The sequence below is a fragment of the Pseudophryne corroboree genome, chromosome 4 (assembly GCF_028390025.1).
Source record: "Pseudophryne corroboree isolate aPseCor3 chromosome 4, aPseCor3.hap2, whole genome shotgun sequence".
In the NCBI taxonomy this organism is placed as follows: Eukaryota; Metazoa; Chordata; class Amphibia; order Anura; family Myobatrachidae; genus Pseudophryne; species Pseudophryne corroboree.
The window spans coordinates 201099017-201113028 of NC_086447.1; the positions used below are offsets into that span (position 1 = coordinate 201099017).

At 46.9% G+C, this 14012-nt stretch overlaps 1 protein-coding gene across 5 annotated transcripts in view; it reads left to right on the top strand.

Moving 5' to 3' along the window:
* The window catches only part of PASK (PAS domain containing serine/threonine kinase), a 351902-nt gene that overhangs the window by 328349 nt on the left and 9541 nt on the right, over positions 1-14012 (top strand). For all 5 annotated transcript variants that reach the window (XM_063915754.1, XM_063915758.1, XM_063915756.1 and 2 more), the window contains one exon: positions 9210-9386. In XM_063915754.1, coding sequence (XP_063771824.1) covers positions 9210-9386 — 177 coding nt within the window. The remainder of the gene's footprint in view (positions 1-9209; positions 9387-14012) is intronic.

Here is a 14012-nt window from a genome sequence, read left to right on the forward strand (position 1 = left end):
TCGTCCAAGTACGGGATAATTATAACTCCCTTCTTTCGAAGGAGTATCATCATTTCGGCCATTACTTTGGTAAATACCCTCGGTGCCGTGGACAGACCAAACTGCAACGTCTGGAATTGGTAATGGCAGTCCTGTACCACAAAACGGAGGTACACCTGGTGAGGTGGGTAAATGGGGACATGTAGGTAAGCATCCTTGATGTCCAGTGATACCATGTAATCCCCCTCTTCTAGGCTTGCAATAACCGCCCTGAGCGATTCCATTTTGAACTTGAACTTCCTTATATAAGTGTTCAAGCATTTCAAATTTAGAATGGGTCTCGCTGAACTGTCTGGTTTCGGTACCACAAACATTGTGGAATAGTAACCCCGTCCCTGTTGAAGGAGGGGAACTTTTATTATCACCTGCTGGAGGTACAGCTTGTGAATTGCCGCCATACTACCTCCCTGTCCTGGGGAGTAGCTGGCAAGGCTGATTTGAGGTAACGGCGAGGGGGAGACGTCTCGAATTCCAGCTTGTATCCCTGAGATACCACTTGTAGAACCCAGAGATCCACCTGTGAGCGAACCCACTGGTCGCTGAAGTTCCGGAGACGGGCCCCCACCGCACCTGGCTCCACATGTGGAGCCCCAGCATCATGCGGTGGACTTAGTGGAAGCAGGGGAGGATTTTTGTTCTTGGGAACTGGCTGTATGGTGCAGCTTTTTCCCTCTACCCCTGCCTCTGGGCAGAAAGGACGCGCCTCTAACCCGCTTGCCTTTCTGAGGCCGAAAGGACTGTACTTGATAATACGGTGCTTTCTTAGGCTGTGAGGGAACCTGAGGTAAAAAAGTCGACTTCCCAGCTGTTGCTGTGGATAAGAGGTCCGAAAGACCGTCCCCAAACAATTCCTCACCCTTATAAGGCAAAATTTCCATGTGCCTTTTAGAATCAGCATCACCCGTCCACTGCCGAGTCCATAATACTCTCCTGGCAGAAATGGACATCGCATTAATTCTAGATGCCAGCCGGCAAATGTCCCTCTGTGCATCTCTCATATATAAGACTACGTCTTTAATATGCTCTATGGTTAGCAATATAGTGTCCCTGTCAAGGGAATCAATGTTATCAGACAGGGAATCAGACCACGCTGCTGCAGCACTGCACATCCATGCTGAAGCAATAGCAGGTCTCAGTATAGTACCTGAGTGTGTATACATAGACTTCAGGATAGCCTCCTGCTTTCTATCTGCAGGCTCCTTTAAGGCGGCCGTATCCTGAGACGGCAGTGCCACCTTTTTGATAAGCGTGTGAGCGCTTTGTCCACCTTAGGGGATGTCTCCCAGCGTAACCTATCCGTTGGCGGGAAAGGGTACGCCATTAGTAACCGCTTAGAAATTACTAGTTTCTTATCTGGGGAACCCCACGCTTCTTCACACAATTCGTTTAACTCATCAGATGGGGGAAAAGTCACTGGCTGCTTTTTCTCCGCAAACATAATACCCTTTTTTGTGGTAACCGGGTTAATGTCAGAAATGTGCAACACATTTTTCATTGCCGTAATCATACATCGGATGGCCCTAGTGGATTGTATATTTGTCTCATCCTCGTCGACACTGGAGTCGACATCTGTGTCTGCCATCTGAGGTAGCTGGCGTATTTGAGCCCCTGACGGCCTCTGAGATGCCTGGGCAGGCGCGGGCTGAGATGCCGGCTGTCCCAAAGCTGCGTCATCGAACCTTTTATGTAAGGAGTTGACACTGTCGGTTAATACCTTCCACATATCCATCCACTCAGGTGTCGGCCCCGCAGGGGGCGACATCACACTTATCGGCACCTGCTCCGCCTCCACGTAAGCGTTCTCATCAAACATGTCGACACAGCCGTACCGACAAACCGCACACACACACAGGGAAAGCTCTGACTGAGGACAGGATCCCACAAAGTCCTTTGGGGAGACAGAGAGAGAGTATGCCAGCACACACCACAGCGCTGTATAAACAGGGATTTACACTAACAAAAGTGATTTTTCCCTATAGCTGCTTAATATACTCAGTTTGCGCCTAAATTTAGTGCCCCCCCCCCCCCCCCCCCCCTCTCTTTTTTACCCTTTGAGCCTGGAAACTGCAGGGGAGAGCCTGGGGAGCTGTCTTCCAGCGGAGCTGTGAAGAGAAAATGGCGCCGGTGTGCTGAGGGAGATAGCCCTGCCCCCTTCTCGGCGGACTTCTCCTGCTTTTTTATATACTTTTATGGCGGGGGATTATGCACATATACAGTTTATTACACTGTATTATGTGCTTTTTGCCATGTAAGGTACTTTAATTGCTGCCCAGGGCGCCCCCCCCCCCCCCCCCAGCGCCCTGCACCCATCAGTGACCGGAGTGTGTGGTGTGCATAGGGAGCAATGGCGCACAGCTGCAGTGCTGTGCGCTACCTTAATGAAGACCGAAGTCTTCAGCCGCCGATTTCCTCCGGTTTCTTCTGGCTCTGCAAGGGGGACGGCGGCGCGGCTCCGGGAACGGACGATCGAGGTCGGGCCCTGTGTTCGATCTCTCTGGAGCTAATGGTGTCCAGTAGCCTAGAAGCACAAGCTAGCTGCAAGCAGGTAGGTTTGCTTCTCTCCCCTAAGTCCCACGTAGCAGTGAGTCTGTTGCCAGCAGATCTCACTGAAAATAAAAAAACCTAACAAATACTTTTCTTTCTAGGAAGCTCAGGAGAGCCCCTAGTGTGCAACCAGCTCTGGCCGGGCACAGATTCTAACTGAGGTCTGGAGGAGGGGCATAGAGGGAGGAGCCAGTGCACACCAGATGTAGTACCTAATCTTTTCTTTTAGAGTGCCCAGTCTCCTGCGGAGCCCGTCTATTCCCCATGGTCCTTACGGAGTACCCAGCATCCACTAGGACGTCAGAGAAAATATAGAATTCCCCAAAAATGGGATTCCAATTATCCTTTTCCAGCAGGGGACTGTTTAAAAAGTTAGGTGACTCCTAAAGTAGATAAGCATGTAATTCGATTAGTGCAAAAATCTATATTGCCTTTACCGTCAACGTCATTAAATGATGTCACGGATAGGAGAGTGGATGGTTTTCTGAAAACCATATTTTCTCTGTCTGGGGCAGTCATATGGCCAGCCATGGCTTCAACTTGGATGGCAAAGGCAGTGGCTGCCTTGGCTGATGCACTGGAAGAGGATGGTTTCTCAGCTTCTAGAGAACAGAAATCCTATATAGCTCATATTAAACAGGCTGCAGTATTCTTGGAAGAAGCGGCAATAGATATGGGTACTATTGCTTTTAGGGCATCAGCCTCAACAATAGCTGCTCGCAGAGCACTTTGGTTACATACGTGGAAAGCTGATTCAGAATCTAAAATGGTTTTGGAATCTTTGCCTTTTGCTGGAAATATTCTTTTTGGTAAAGAGTTGACAGATATTCTGGAGTCAGAAGCAGACTCCAAGAAGGTCAAGTTTCCTTCCACATATAATCCTAAACCTAAGGGTCCAGTTTTTCGTCCCTTTCTGTCATAAGGAAAAGCGAAGGGAAAAAGTGACCGTAAGCAGCCCCAATACAATAAGTTGGGTAAGTCAAAGAAGCATTGGGCTACCAGAGGGCCAGCTTCCAAACCAGAAGATAAGCCATCAGCCTGATGGTGTGGGCCTGCCCCTGGGGGACCCCAGGCTAGGGGGCCGGCTTCTTCAGTTTGCACAGATCTGGCAGCAGTCAACAACAGATGCCTGGGTGCAAGAAGCGGTATCTCTAGGTTATGTTTTTCCCTTCAAGAAGCATCCTCCTCGAAGGTTCTTCTGCACCAGCCTGTCTCGGGTGGAGGCGAAGGCAAGGGCCTTGCAAGAAGCAGTTCAGAAATTGCTTCAGTCAGGAGTAGTCATTCCAGTACCCCCTGCACAACGGGGACAGGGTTTTTACTACAACCTGTTTTTGGTTCAGAAGACAAATGGGTCTTTTCGACCCATTCTCAATCTCAAAATGCTAAACAAATACATTTGGGTACCACGGTTTCACATGGAGACGTTACGCCTCCATAGTTTTGGCCTTGAAACCAGGGGATTATATGGTATCCCTAGATATTCAGGATGCATACCTACATGTTCCTATAGCACTGTCCCATCAGTGTTATCTCAGGTTCGCCACCCTCCAGCAGCATTTTCAGTTCCTGGCCCTACCCTTTGGGTTAGCCACCCCCAGAGTTTTTACCAAGATCATGGTGGTGATGGCAGCTTATCTCTGCAAGCAGGGGATAAGAATTTTTCCATACCTCGACGACCTTTTAATCCTGGTACAATCACAGGAATTGCTCCTGTGCCATCTCCAACAGACAATAACATGTCTGCAGAGGCACTGGTGGCTCATAAATTGGGCAAAGTCATCTCTGGTTCCGTCACAACATATGACTCACTTGGGGGCTGTACTGGATTCAAGTCTGCAGAAAGTATTTTTACCTCGGAACAAGATATCCAAGGTACAGTCAAGGATTCAGGAGTTGTTACACAGTCTAACTTGTATCAATTCACGCAGCAATGCGAGTGATGGGTTTGATGGTGTCAACTTTTGACATGGTGGAGTATGCGCAATTCCACTCGAGGCTTCTGCAGCGTCTGATTCTGGCCAGATGGAATGGAGTACATCAGACAACATAGAAACAGACGATGGTACTTCCAGTAAAGGTAAGGAAGTCATTAGCCTGGTGGCTACAGCCATCCCATCTAGACAAAGGGAGACCCTTTTGGATATCAGATTGGGAGATCCTGACAACAGATGCTAGTCTTCAGGGGGGGTGGGGAGCAGTGTCCAGAAAATGATGGTTCCAGGGACAATGGACAAGAGAAGAAAGTTGCCTGCCAATAAACCTGTTAGAACTTCGGGCCGTATACATGGCACTGATCCAGGCAAAGGACACTCTTCAAGGAAAACCAGTACAGATCCACTCGGACAATGCAACGGCAGTAGCGTACCTCAACCATCAGGGAGGAACCCGCAGCCAAATAGCAATGAAGGAGGTAAGTCACATTCTAAAGTGGGCAGAACTCCATCTCCCAGCCTTGTCCGCAGTATTCGTTCCAGGAGTTCTAAACTGGGAAGCGGACTTTCTCAGTCGACACGCCATTCAGGCAAGCAAATGGGCTCTACACCTGGAGGTCTTTCAGACTCTAGTAGACAAGTGGGGATTGCCAGAGATAGATATCATGGCGTCCCGTCTGAACAACAAAGTGCCCGCATACGGGTCAAGAACAAAGGATACCAAAACAATCTTTGTGGACACCTTGTCAGTGAAATGGGACTTTCATCTGGCGTATCTGTTTCCTCCGATCACCCTGTAACCCAGGGTGGTGAGGAAAATTAAAGCAGGCAAAGGGTGCCGTGATTCTAATAGCTCCGGCTTGGCCCAGAAGGCATTGGTACACAGATCTGCAGAGAATGTCGATGGAAGCTCCACTTCTGCTCCCTCAACGTCCAGATCTACTAATGCAGGGTCCTTGTTATCACAAACATCTGGATCAACTGTCTTTGACGGCGTGGCTCTTGAAACCTCTATCCTGAAGTCAAGAGGATTTTCACAACAGGTAATTCAAACAATGCTCAGAGCAAGGACACCCTCCTCAGCTCGTATTTATCACAGAATATGGCAGGCCTATATTCATTGGTGCAGTGAGAGAAGTATGGACCCAAAATCTTTCACAGTTTCCAGGGTCTTCACTTTCCTTCAGGCAGGAATGGATAAAGCCAAAAAGTTCCAATACTGGTCAAGCAATAAGCTTCCACCAGATCTGGAGGGTAACCCGCACCGAGATTAGTAAATTATAATGTCAATCACAAAGTTGGAGTGCCTATTGTCATATCTAATTACACCCTATTTTAGGGATGCGCATATATCAATATATATATGAGACAAAATTAGAAGGCTCACAAAGGTGCTACCTACTGGTTTAAACAAGGATATGGAATCAAATCCCCATAGAAAGGGGAAAAGGAAAAGAAACCAGATAAATTTACGGTGCACTCATCCAACTACTAACTCATCAATATGATTGTTGTTATAGAACATATATATCCCCAGCAGCAATATCACATAAAGGCTTAAATGCTCAATAACCTAAAATGATATAGAGGTTTATTTTATTATTCATTTATATGGGACTCAGTTGTCCTTTATTGAAATAATTAAATATTAAAATTCATAGAGTAAGAAACAGAGAATAGAAAGTGACAGAAATGGAATATGTGTGAATAAAGATTTAAAAACAAAGCTAATGTGTTTGTCCCTTCATATATTTTCCTGTGTTTATTTCAATTGTGCATTCACATACATATATTTGTGCAGCACTGTATCAGTGCTATCTTTTTATGAGACCTGAGTTTTCCTATTCATTGGAGCCTGTTATGCTGCAATAGAGGGATATATGCTGTCTTGCTTTGAAGTTACAAACTGTCACATCAAATTGTAGCCAAGTTTCTCTCCACTCCTGCCCTTAAAGCTGTAATACTGATAACTTGATTGTAATGTTACAAATGGAGGAGTGAAACAATGTTGCTGAATATGTAACTTGTGCCTGAGATCCTAAAATGTCTCAATGCAGAGAATGCTGGTATGACAGTATATAAATAGACTCGGTGTTTGAGAGAAATGATGGGGATGAGCCTGGGTAAACAATTTCACTGCCCTATATTAAAGGCTGTCCACTTTATAAAACAAAAAAATCTCTGACCCCAGTTGCTGCTATTAATAATGCATGAATAAATGTGCTGGAGAAATGGGTTTAATATATCCCAATATGATGTTAATCCACAATGTTTTACACCTTATGTATAAGTTAGTATTAGCAGCAGTCGTTACTGGTACTCAGCAATATTAAATCGTGTCCATGCAGGACATATTAGTAGCACTTAAATATTGCTCGTTAAACTCAAGTAACTTATATTTTATATAGGTACCAGAGGATCATGCCCCTGTTTGCCGACTAGCTGCGGTACACACACATTAGCACTAAATCTCCAATAGACACAGAGAAATTCTTGTATCTGGCATTAACCCCGTTGTTTCTCTTGTTTGATATTAATGTCAGCTATCCCACAGCATACAGATGGAATTTCAGGTGAATATAAATATGTTTAAAGATTCCTCTCTACAATGAGCAGGTTTGGCTCCTGATAATGCACTATAGTTCTCACATGTATGTTTGTATATCAATTGCACATTTTAAACATTATTACTGACACGGGAACACATAGCTAAAGCCTATGCGCATTTCACTCATAAAGAGCTTCCTCAGGGCACTATAGTAATATTTCGCTCTTATTTCAATAAAGGACAATTGAGTCCCATATAAATGAATAATAAAATAAACCTCTATATCATTTTAGGTTATTGAGCATTTAAGCCTTTATGTGATATTGCTGCTGGGGATATATATGTTCTATAACAACAATCATATTGATGAGTTAGTAGTTGGATGAGTGCACCGTAAATTTATCTGGTTTCTTTTCCTTTTCCCCTTTCTATGGGGATTTGATTCCATATCCAGGAATGGATAAAGGTTTGAAGTTGGCTTCCTTGAGAGTTCAAGTATCAGCATTGACTGTATGGTTCCAAAAGAAAATAGCCAATATAGAGGATGTGCTTATTTTTTTCCAGGGATTGCTGCGCATTCAACCTCTCTTTGTTCCTCCTACAGCATCTTGGGACTTAAGTCTAGTTCTCAAAGCTCTGCAAGTTGCCCCCGTTTGAAGCACTTAATAAAGTGGATCTTAAATGGTTGACAGCTAAAGTTCTCTTTCTACTGAATATGGCATCAGCTAGAAGAGTATCAGATTTAGGAGCACTGTCATGTCGTTCCCCTTTTCTGATTTTTTTTTTATCCAGATAAAGCAGTTCTTAGAACTAGGTCTGGGTATCTTCTTAAGGTGGTGTCTAAATTCCACCTTAATGAAGAAATTGTAGTATCAGGACTTTCTGCAGGAGATGCATCGCTGGATGTGGTTTGGGCATTAAGGATCTACGTGGATTGTACCAGTGCCATCAGAAAGACCGATTCTCTCTTCATTTTCTACGGATTTCACAAGAGAGGATGGCCTGCTACTAAACACACTGGCAAGATGGCTTCGAATGACCATTTCAGAAGCATACTCTCAAGCTGATCTGTTCCGGCTAATGTCTCTGCTCACTCTACTCGTAAGTTAGGTCCTTCATGAGCAGCACAACATGGTGCTTCAGCAGAACAGATATGTAAGGCAGCCACATGGTCTTCCATTAACACATTCATTAGACATTATGCCTTGGATACTTTTGCCTCTCATGACGCTGAATTCGGGCGTAAGGTTCTCCTGTCCAATCAGGAGCGTCCCCACCACTAAATTGCTTTGGGAAATCCCATTGTTATCCTGTGGATAACCTGTGGACCCTGCCGGAGAAATATACGTTATGGTAAGAACTTACCGTTGATAACGGTATTTCTCCTATGTCCACAGGGATCCCACCCTTACGCACCTGATTTGAGGAGCCTTCTACTCACTAACCTCTTCCTTCTTGTACGGAAGGGTGTGCATGTGTGTTCTTCTCGCCTGATTAGGGCTCTACATGATGCTCCTGCTTAGTGCTTTGGAATACAACTGATCCCAGTGTGCGGGGATATATGGACGGGCCCGTTGCATCATGGGAGGCCGGAAAGCTTGTGAACGTTTGGTGCCAATCCGCTGTTGCTCCATCATATCCCATTGTTATCCTGTGGAACCTGTGTACTTAGGAGAAATACCGTTATCAACGGTTAGTTCTTACTATGACTTATATTTTGCATATGCTGCAGAAATGTGCTCTAGTATAAAGTGTTTGTGTGTCTCCTATCTAATACAGTTATCCTTTGTAAAATTGGTGGAGGCTAGTGTATGTAGAGGTTGACTATATTGACTCGTATATGTATATCTGCAATAATAATAAAAGACAGTACGCATGATTTATTATTGTGTAAAACTACACTTTATTTCCCCTTTAGTTACTGTTATAACTTCATGAATCCTATAAAAATTGTCCATATGCATTTTTTATTTAGGATTATATAGGCTCCTGTGTTTCTGTGACCCACATGGACAGTAAAGTGACCACTAATACAGTTCATGTTATGGATTTTCTTCATTGTAACTGCTTTAAACTCTTGTATGTTTTTTGTTTTTATGATGTTTTTTTTTCCGGATGTTAATTAATTTCTGCCACTTTCTTCCTAGAATTGAAGGTTCTTATATCTGGTCTTCTCCAACGTGATCCAGATATGCGCATGACTCTGGATGAGCTCTTCAGAGACCTTTGGGTGACACAGCCTGTAAACCTTGCAGAATATACATGGGAAGAGGTGTACCCACCTGCCAGCTCCCAGAAAGGCGAGAACCAGCTCATACTAGGAGGTACCCACTGCTTATACCCATAAGACATAGTATTGCGTAGTATCATAAGGAGCCATGGGTGATTATTGGGTAGTGTGAAAAGGATTATACAGTATATGTGGCAGGAGAATAGAGGCAGTCTTGGAACACAATTGTTTTCTCTAGCATCCATAAGGGATATTGGGGTAATCTAGTACGATGGGGTATAGACGGGGTCCAAAGTAGCGGGTGCACTTTAAATTTCTTCAACTGGGTGTGCTGGCTCCTCCCCTCTATGCTCCCTCCCACAGGCAGTTTAAAAAAAAGTGCCCTCAGGAGATGATGCACACTCTGGAGCTCCAGAGAGTTTTCTTCAGTTTTCTTTTAAAACTTTTATTATTTTCGGTATGCTGTTTGGGCAACAGCATACCTGCACCGTGGGAGTTAGGGGGGGTGGTCACTGGCCTTACGAGGTGTCAGAGCCGCTTCCCCACTGCCGGACCACCGTCCTGAGAGGTTGTTGTACAGTGGGGCACTGCGCCTTGGCAGTCAAAATCACAGCACGCCGTACACCCCTAACAGTTGCCTGAAGGTGATGACAGTGGTGAGTACAAACCGGGGGCCCCGCTAGGGGGGTCCCTGGGTTCAAGGTGCGGCTGACACGCAGGGGAGGTATACGGGACCCTTCTGGGGGGGACCCGCTATAGCCCCTTGTGTACACTGGCTAGCGGTGCCTTAAACTGACACTTGTGTGATGTTTCTAAGCTGTTTGGGAGACATTGCCGGGGGGAAGGGGGAGAGGGGTCGTCAAGGGCCTTCCTGGCTAGGTGCCATTAAAACTATGATGTCGGATAAGTCATCTCAGCTCACTGCTAATGCACAAAAAACTCATCTACTGCAGCAGGCTGTTGCAGACCTCGCTGCCGGGGCAGATACTCCACAGCCCCCCCCCCCCATTCACTTGGGACCACAGAAACGAGGGTTGCCCGCTTTACTCTTGGTTCAGATGACAATAAAACAAGCGATCGCCGGTTCTCAGGATCAGAGCACCGGTTCAGCTTCCACCAAGGCCTCAGCATGACTGTGCCCACCCGCCCCGAGGGGATCTCGAGGTGGGGGCTCGGCTGCGTCACTTCAGCCGCATCTAGGAAGGGTCCTGCCAGGATGCCTGGGTACGGGACCTCATTTCTCAAGGCTACAAGCTGAAGTTCGACGTTGCTGCTCCCCAACGATTTTTCAAATCCAGGTTACCAGCTTTGGAGGATACACAAGTTACACTGCAACAGGCCATCCTAAAGTTGGTCCAGTCCCAAGTCATTGTTCCAGTGCCAATACAACAACAGGGAAAGGGTTATTACTCCAACCTGCTTCTGGTACCGAAACCAGACGGTTCGGTAACGCCCATTTCTCTAACGTCCTAGTGGATGCTGGGGACTCCGTAAGGACCATGGGGATTAGCGGCTCCGCAGGAGACTGGGCACAACTATAAAGAAAGTTTTTAGACTACTGGTGTGCCCTGGCTCCTCCCACTAAGACCCTCCTCCAGACTTCAGTTAGATTCTTGTGCCCGGCTGAGCTGGATGCACACTAGGGGCTCTCCTGAGCTCCTAGAAAGAAAGTATATTTAGGTTTTTTATTTTACAGTGAGATCTGCTGGCAACAGACTCACTGCAGCGAGGGACTAAGGGGAGAAGAAGCGAACCTACCTAACAGGTGGTAGTTTGGGCTTCTTAGGCTACTGGACACCATTCGCTCCAGAGGGATCGACCGCAGGACCCGACCTTGGTGTTCGTTCCCGGAGCCGCGCCGCCGTCCCCCTTACAGAGCCAGAAGCAACGAAGAGGTCCGGAAAATCGGCGGCAGAAGACTTCGGTCTTCACCAAGGTAGCGCACATGTACACCTCACACTCCGGTCACTGATGGGTGCAGGGCGCTGGGGGGGCGCCTTGAGGGCAATATATGACACCTTGGCTGGCAAATCTACATCATATATAGTCCTAGAGGCTATATAGATGTAAAATTACCCCTGCCAGTATTCCAGAAAAAGCGGGAGAAAGTCCGCCGAAAAAGGGGCGGGGCTATCTCCCTCAGCACACTGGCGCCATTTTTCCCTCACAGTTCCGCTGGAAGGAAGCTCCCTGGCTCTCCCCTGCAGTCTGAACACTACAGAAGGGTAAAAAAGAGAGGGGGGGGCACTAAATTTAGGCGCAGTATAGATATATATATATGATATATATAAAAAAGCAGCTATAAGGGAAAACACTCATTTATAGTGGGATCCCTGTGTTATATAGCGCTCTGGTGTGTGCTGGCATACTCTCTCTCTGTCTCCCCAAAGGGGTCCTGTCCTCTGTCAGAGCATTCCCTGTGTGTTTGCGGTGTGTCGGTACGGCTGTGTCGACATGTTTGATGAGGAGGCTTATGTGGAGGCGGAGCAAATGCCTGTAAACGTGATGTCACCCCCTGCGGGGTCGACACCTGAGTGGATGGTGCTGTGGAAGGAATTACGCAACAGTGTCGACTCCTTGCATAAAAGGTTTGACGACATACCTAATGTGGGAAAGCCGGCTTCTCAGCCTGTGCCTGCCCAGGCGTCTCAAAAGTCAGCAGGGGCTCTAAAACGCCCGCTACCTCAGATGACAGACATAGATGTTGACACGGATACTGACTCCAGTGTCGACGACGATGAGACTAATGTAACTTCCAGTAGGGCCACACGTTACATGATTGAGGCAATGAAAAATGTGTTGCACATTTCTGATGTTACCCCCGGTACCACAAAAAAGGGTATTATGTTTGGAGAGTAAAAACTACCAGTAGCTTTTCCTCCATCTGAAGAGTTAAATGAAGTGTGTGAAGAAGCGTGGGCTTCCCCTGATAAAAAGCTGGTAATTTCTAAGAGGTTACTAATAGCGTACCCTTTCCCGCCAGAGGATAGGTCACGCTGGGAAACATCCCCTAGGGTGGATAAAGCGCTCACACGCTTGTCAAAGAAGGTGGCACTACCGTCTCCGGATACGGCCGCCCTGAAGGAATCTGCTGTTAGAAAGCAGGAGGCTATCCTGAAATCTATATATATACACACACAGGTGTTATACTGAGAACGGCTATTGCTTCAGCCTGGATGTGCAGTGCTGCTGCTGCGTGGTCAGATTCCCTGTCAGAAAATATAGATACCCTAGACAGGGACACTATATATTGCTAAACGTAGACGCACTTTTATACATGAGGGATGCACAGAGGGATATTTGCCGGCTGGCATCCAAAATTAGTGCAATGTCCATTTGTGCCAGGAGAGGGTTATGGACTCGGCAGTGGACAGGAGATGCAGATTCCAAACGACACATGGAAGTTCTGCCTTATAAGGGTGAGGAGTTGTTCGGGGATGGTCTCTCGGACCTCGTTTCCACAGCAACAGCTGGGAAGTCTACATTTTTACCCCATGTTCCCTCACAACCAAAGAAAGCACTGTATTATCAGGTACAGTCCTTTCGGCCCAATAGGGGCAAGCGGGTTAAAGGCGCGTCCTTTCTGCCCAGAGGCAGAGGTAGGGGAAAGAAGCTGCAGCATACAGCCAGTTCCCAGGAGCAAAAGTCCTCCCCCGCTTCACAGGCGGAGCCAGGTACGGTGGGGGCCCGTCTCAAATATTTCAGCAATCAGTGGGCTCGCTCACGGGTGGATCCCTGGATCCTTCAAGTAGTATCTCAGGGGTACAAGCTGGAATTCGAGACGTCTCCCCCCCGCCGTTTCCTCAAATCTGCCTTGCCAACCACTCCCTCAGGCAGGGAGGCAGTGTTACAGGCAATTCACAAGCTGTATTCACAACAGTGATAGTAAAGGTGCCCCTACTTCAACAAGGAAGGGGTTACTATTCCACAATGTTTGTGGTACCGAAACCGGAAGGTTCGGTGAGACCCATTTTAAATTTGAAATCCTTGAACACATATATAAAAAAATTCAAGTTCAAGATGGAATCGCTCAGGGCGGTTATTGCAAGCCTGGACGAGGGGGATTACATGGTATCACTGGACATCAAGGATGCTTACCTGCATGTCCCCATTTACCATCCTCACCAGGAGTACCTCAGATTTGTGGTACAGGATTGTCATTACCAATTCCAGACGTTGCCGTTCGGTCTATCCACGGCTCCGAGGGTCTTTACCAAGGTAATGGCCGAAATGATGATACTCCTTCGAAAGAAGGGAGTTTTAATTATCCCGTACTTGGACGATCTCCTGATAAAGGCGAGGTCCAGAGAGCAGTTGTTGGTCGGGGGTAGCACTATCTCGGGAAGTGCTACAACAGCACGGCTGGATTCTAAACATTCCAAAGTCACAGCTGGTCCCAGAACAGAGAAAAGTGTTTCTCCCGGAGGAGAAGGCCAAGGAGCTGTCCTCTCTAGTCAGAGGCCTCCTAAAACCAAAACAGGTGTCGGTGCATCACTGCACGCGGATCCTGGGAAAAATGGTAGCTTACTACGAAGCGATTCCATTCGGCAGGTTTCATGCAAGAATCTTTCAGTGGGACTTCTTGGACAAGTGGTCCGGATCGCATCTTCAGATGCATCGTCAGATAACCCTGTCTCCGAGGACAAGGGTGTCTCTGCTGTGGTGGCTGCAGAGTGCTCATCTTCAAGAGGGCCGCAGATTCGGCATACAGGACTAGGTC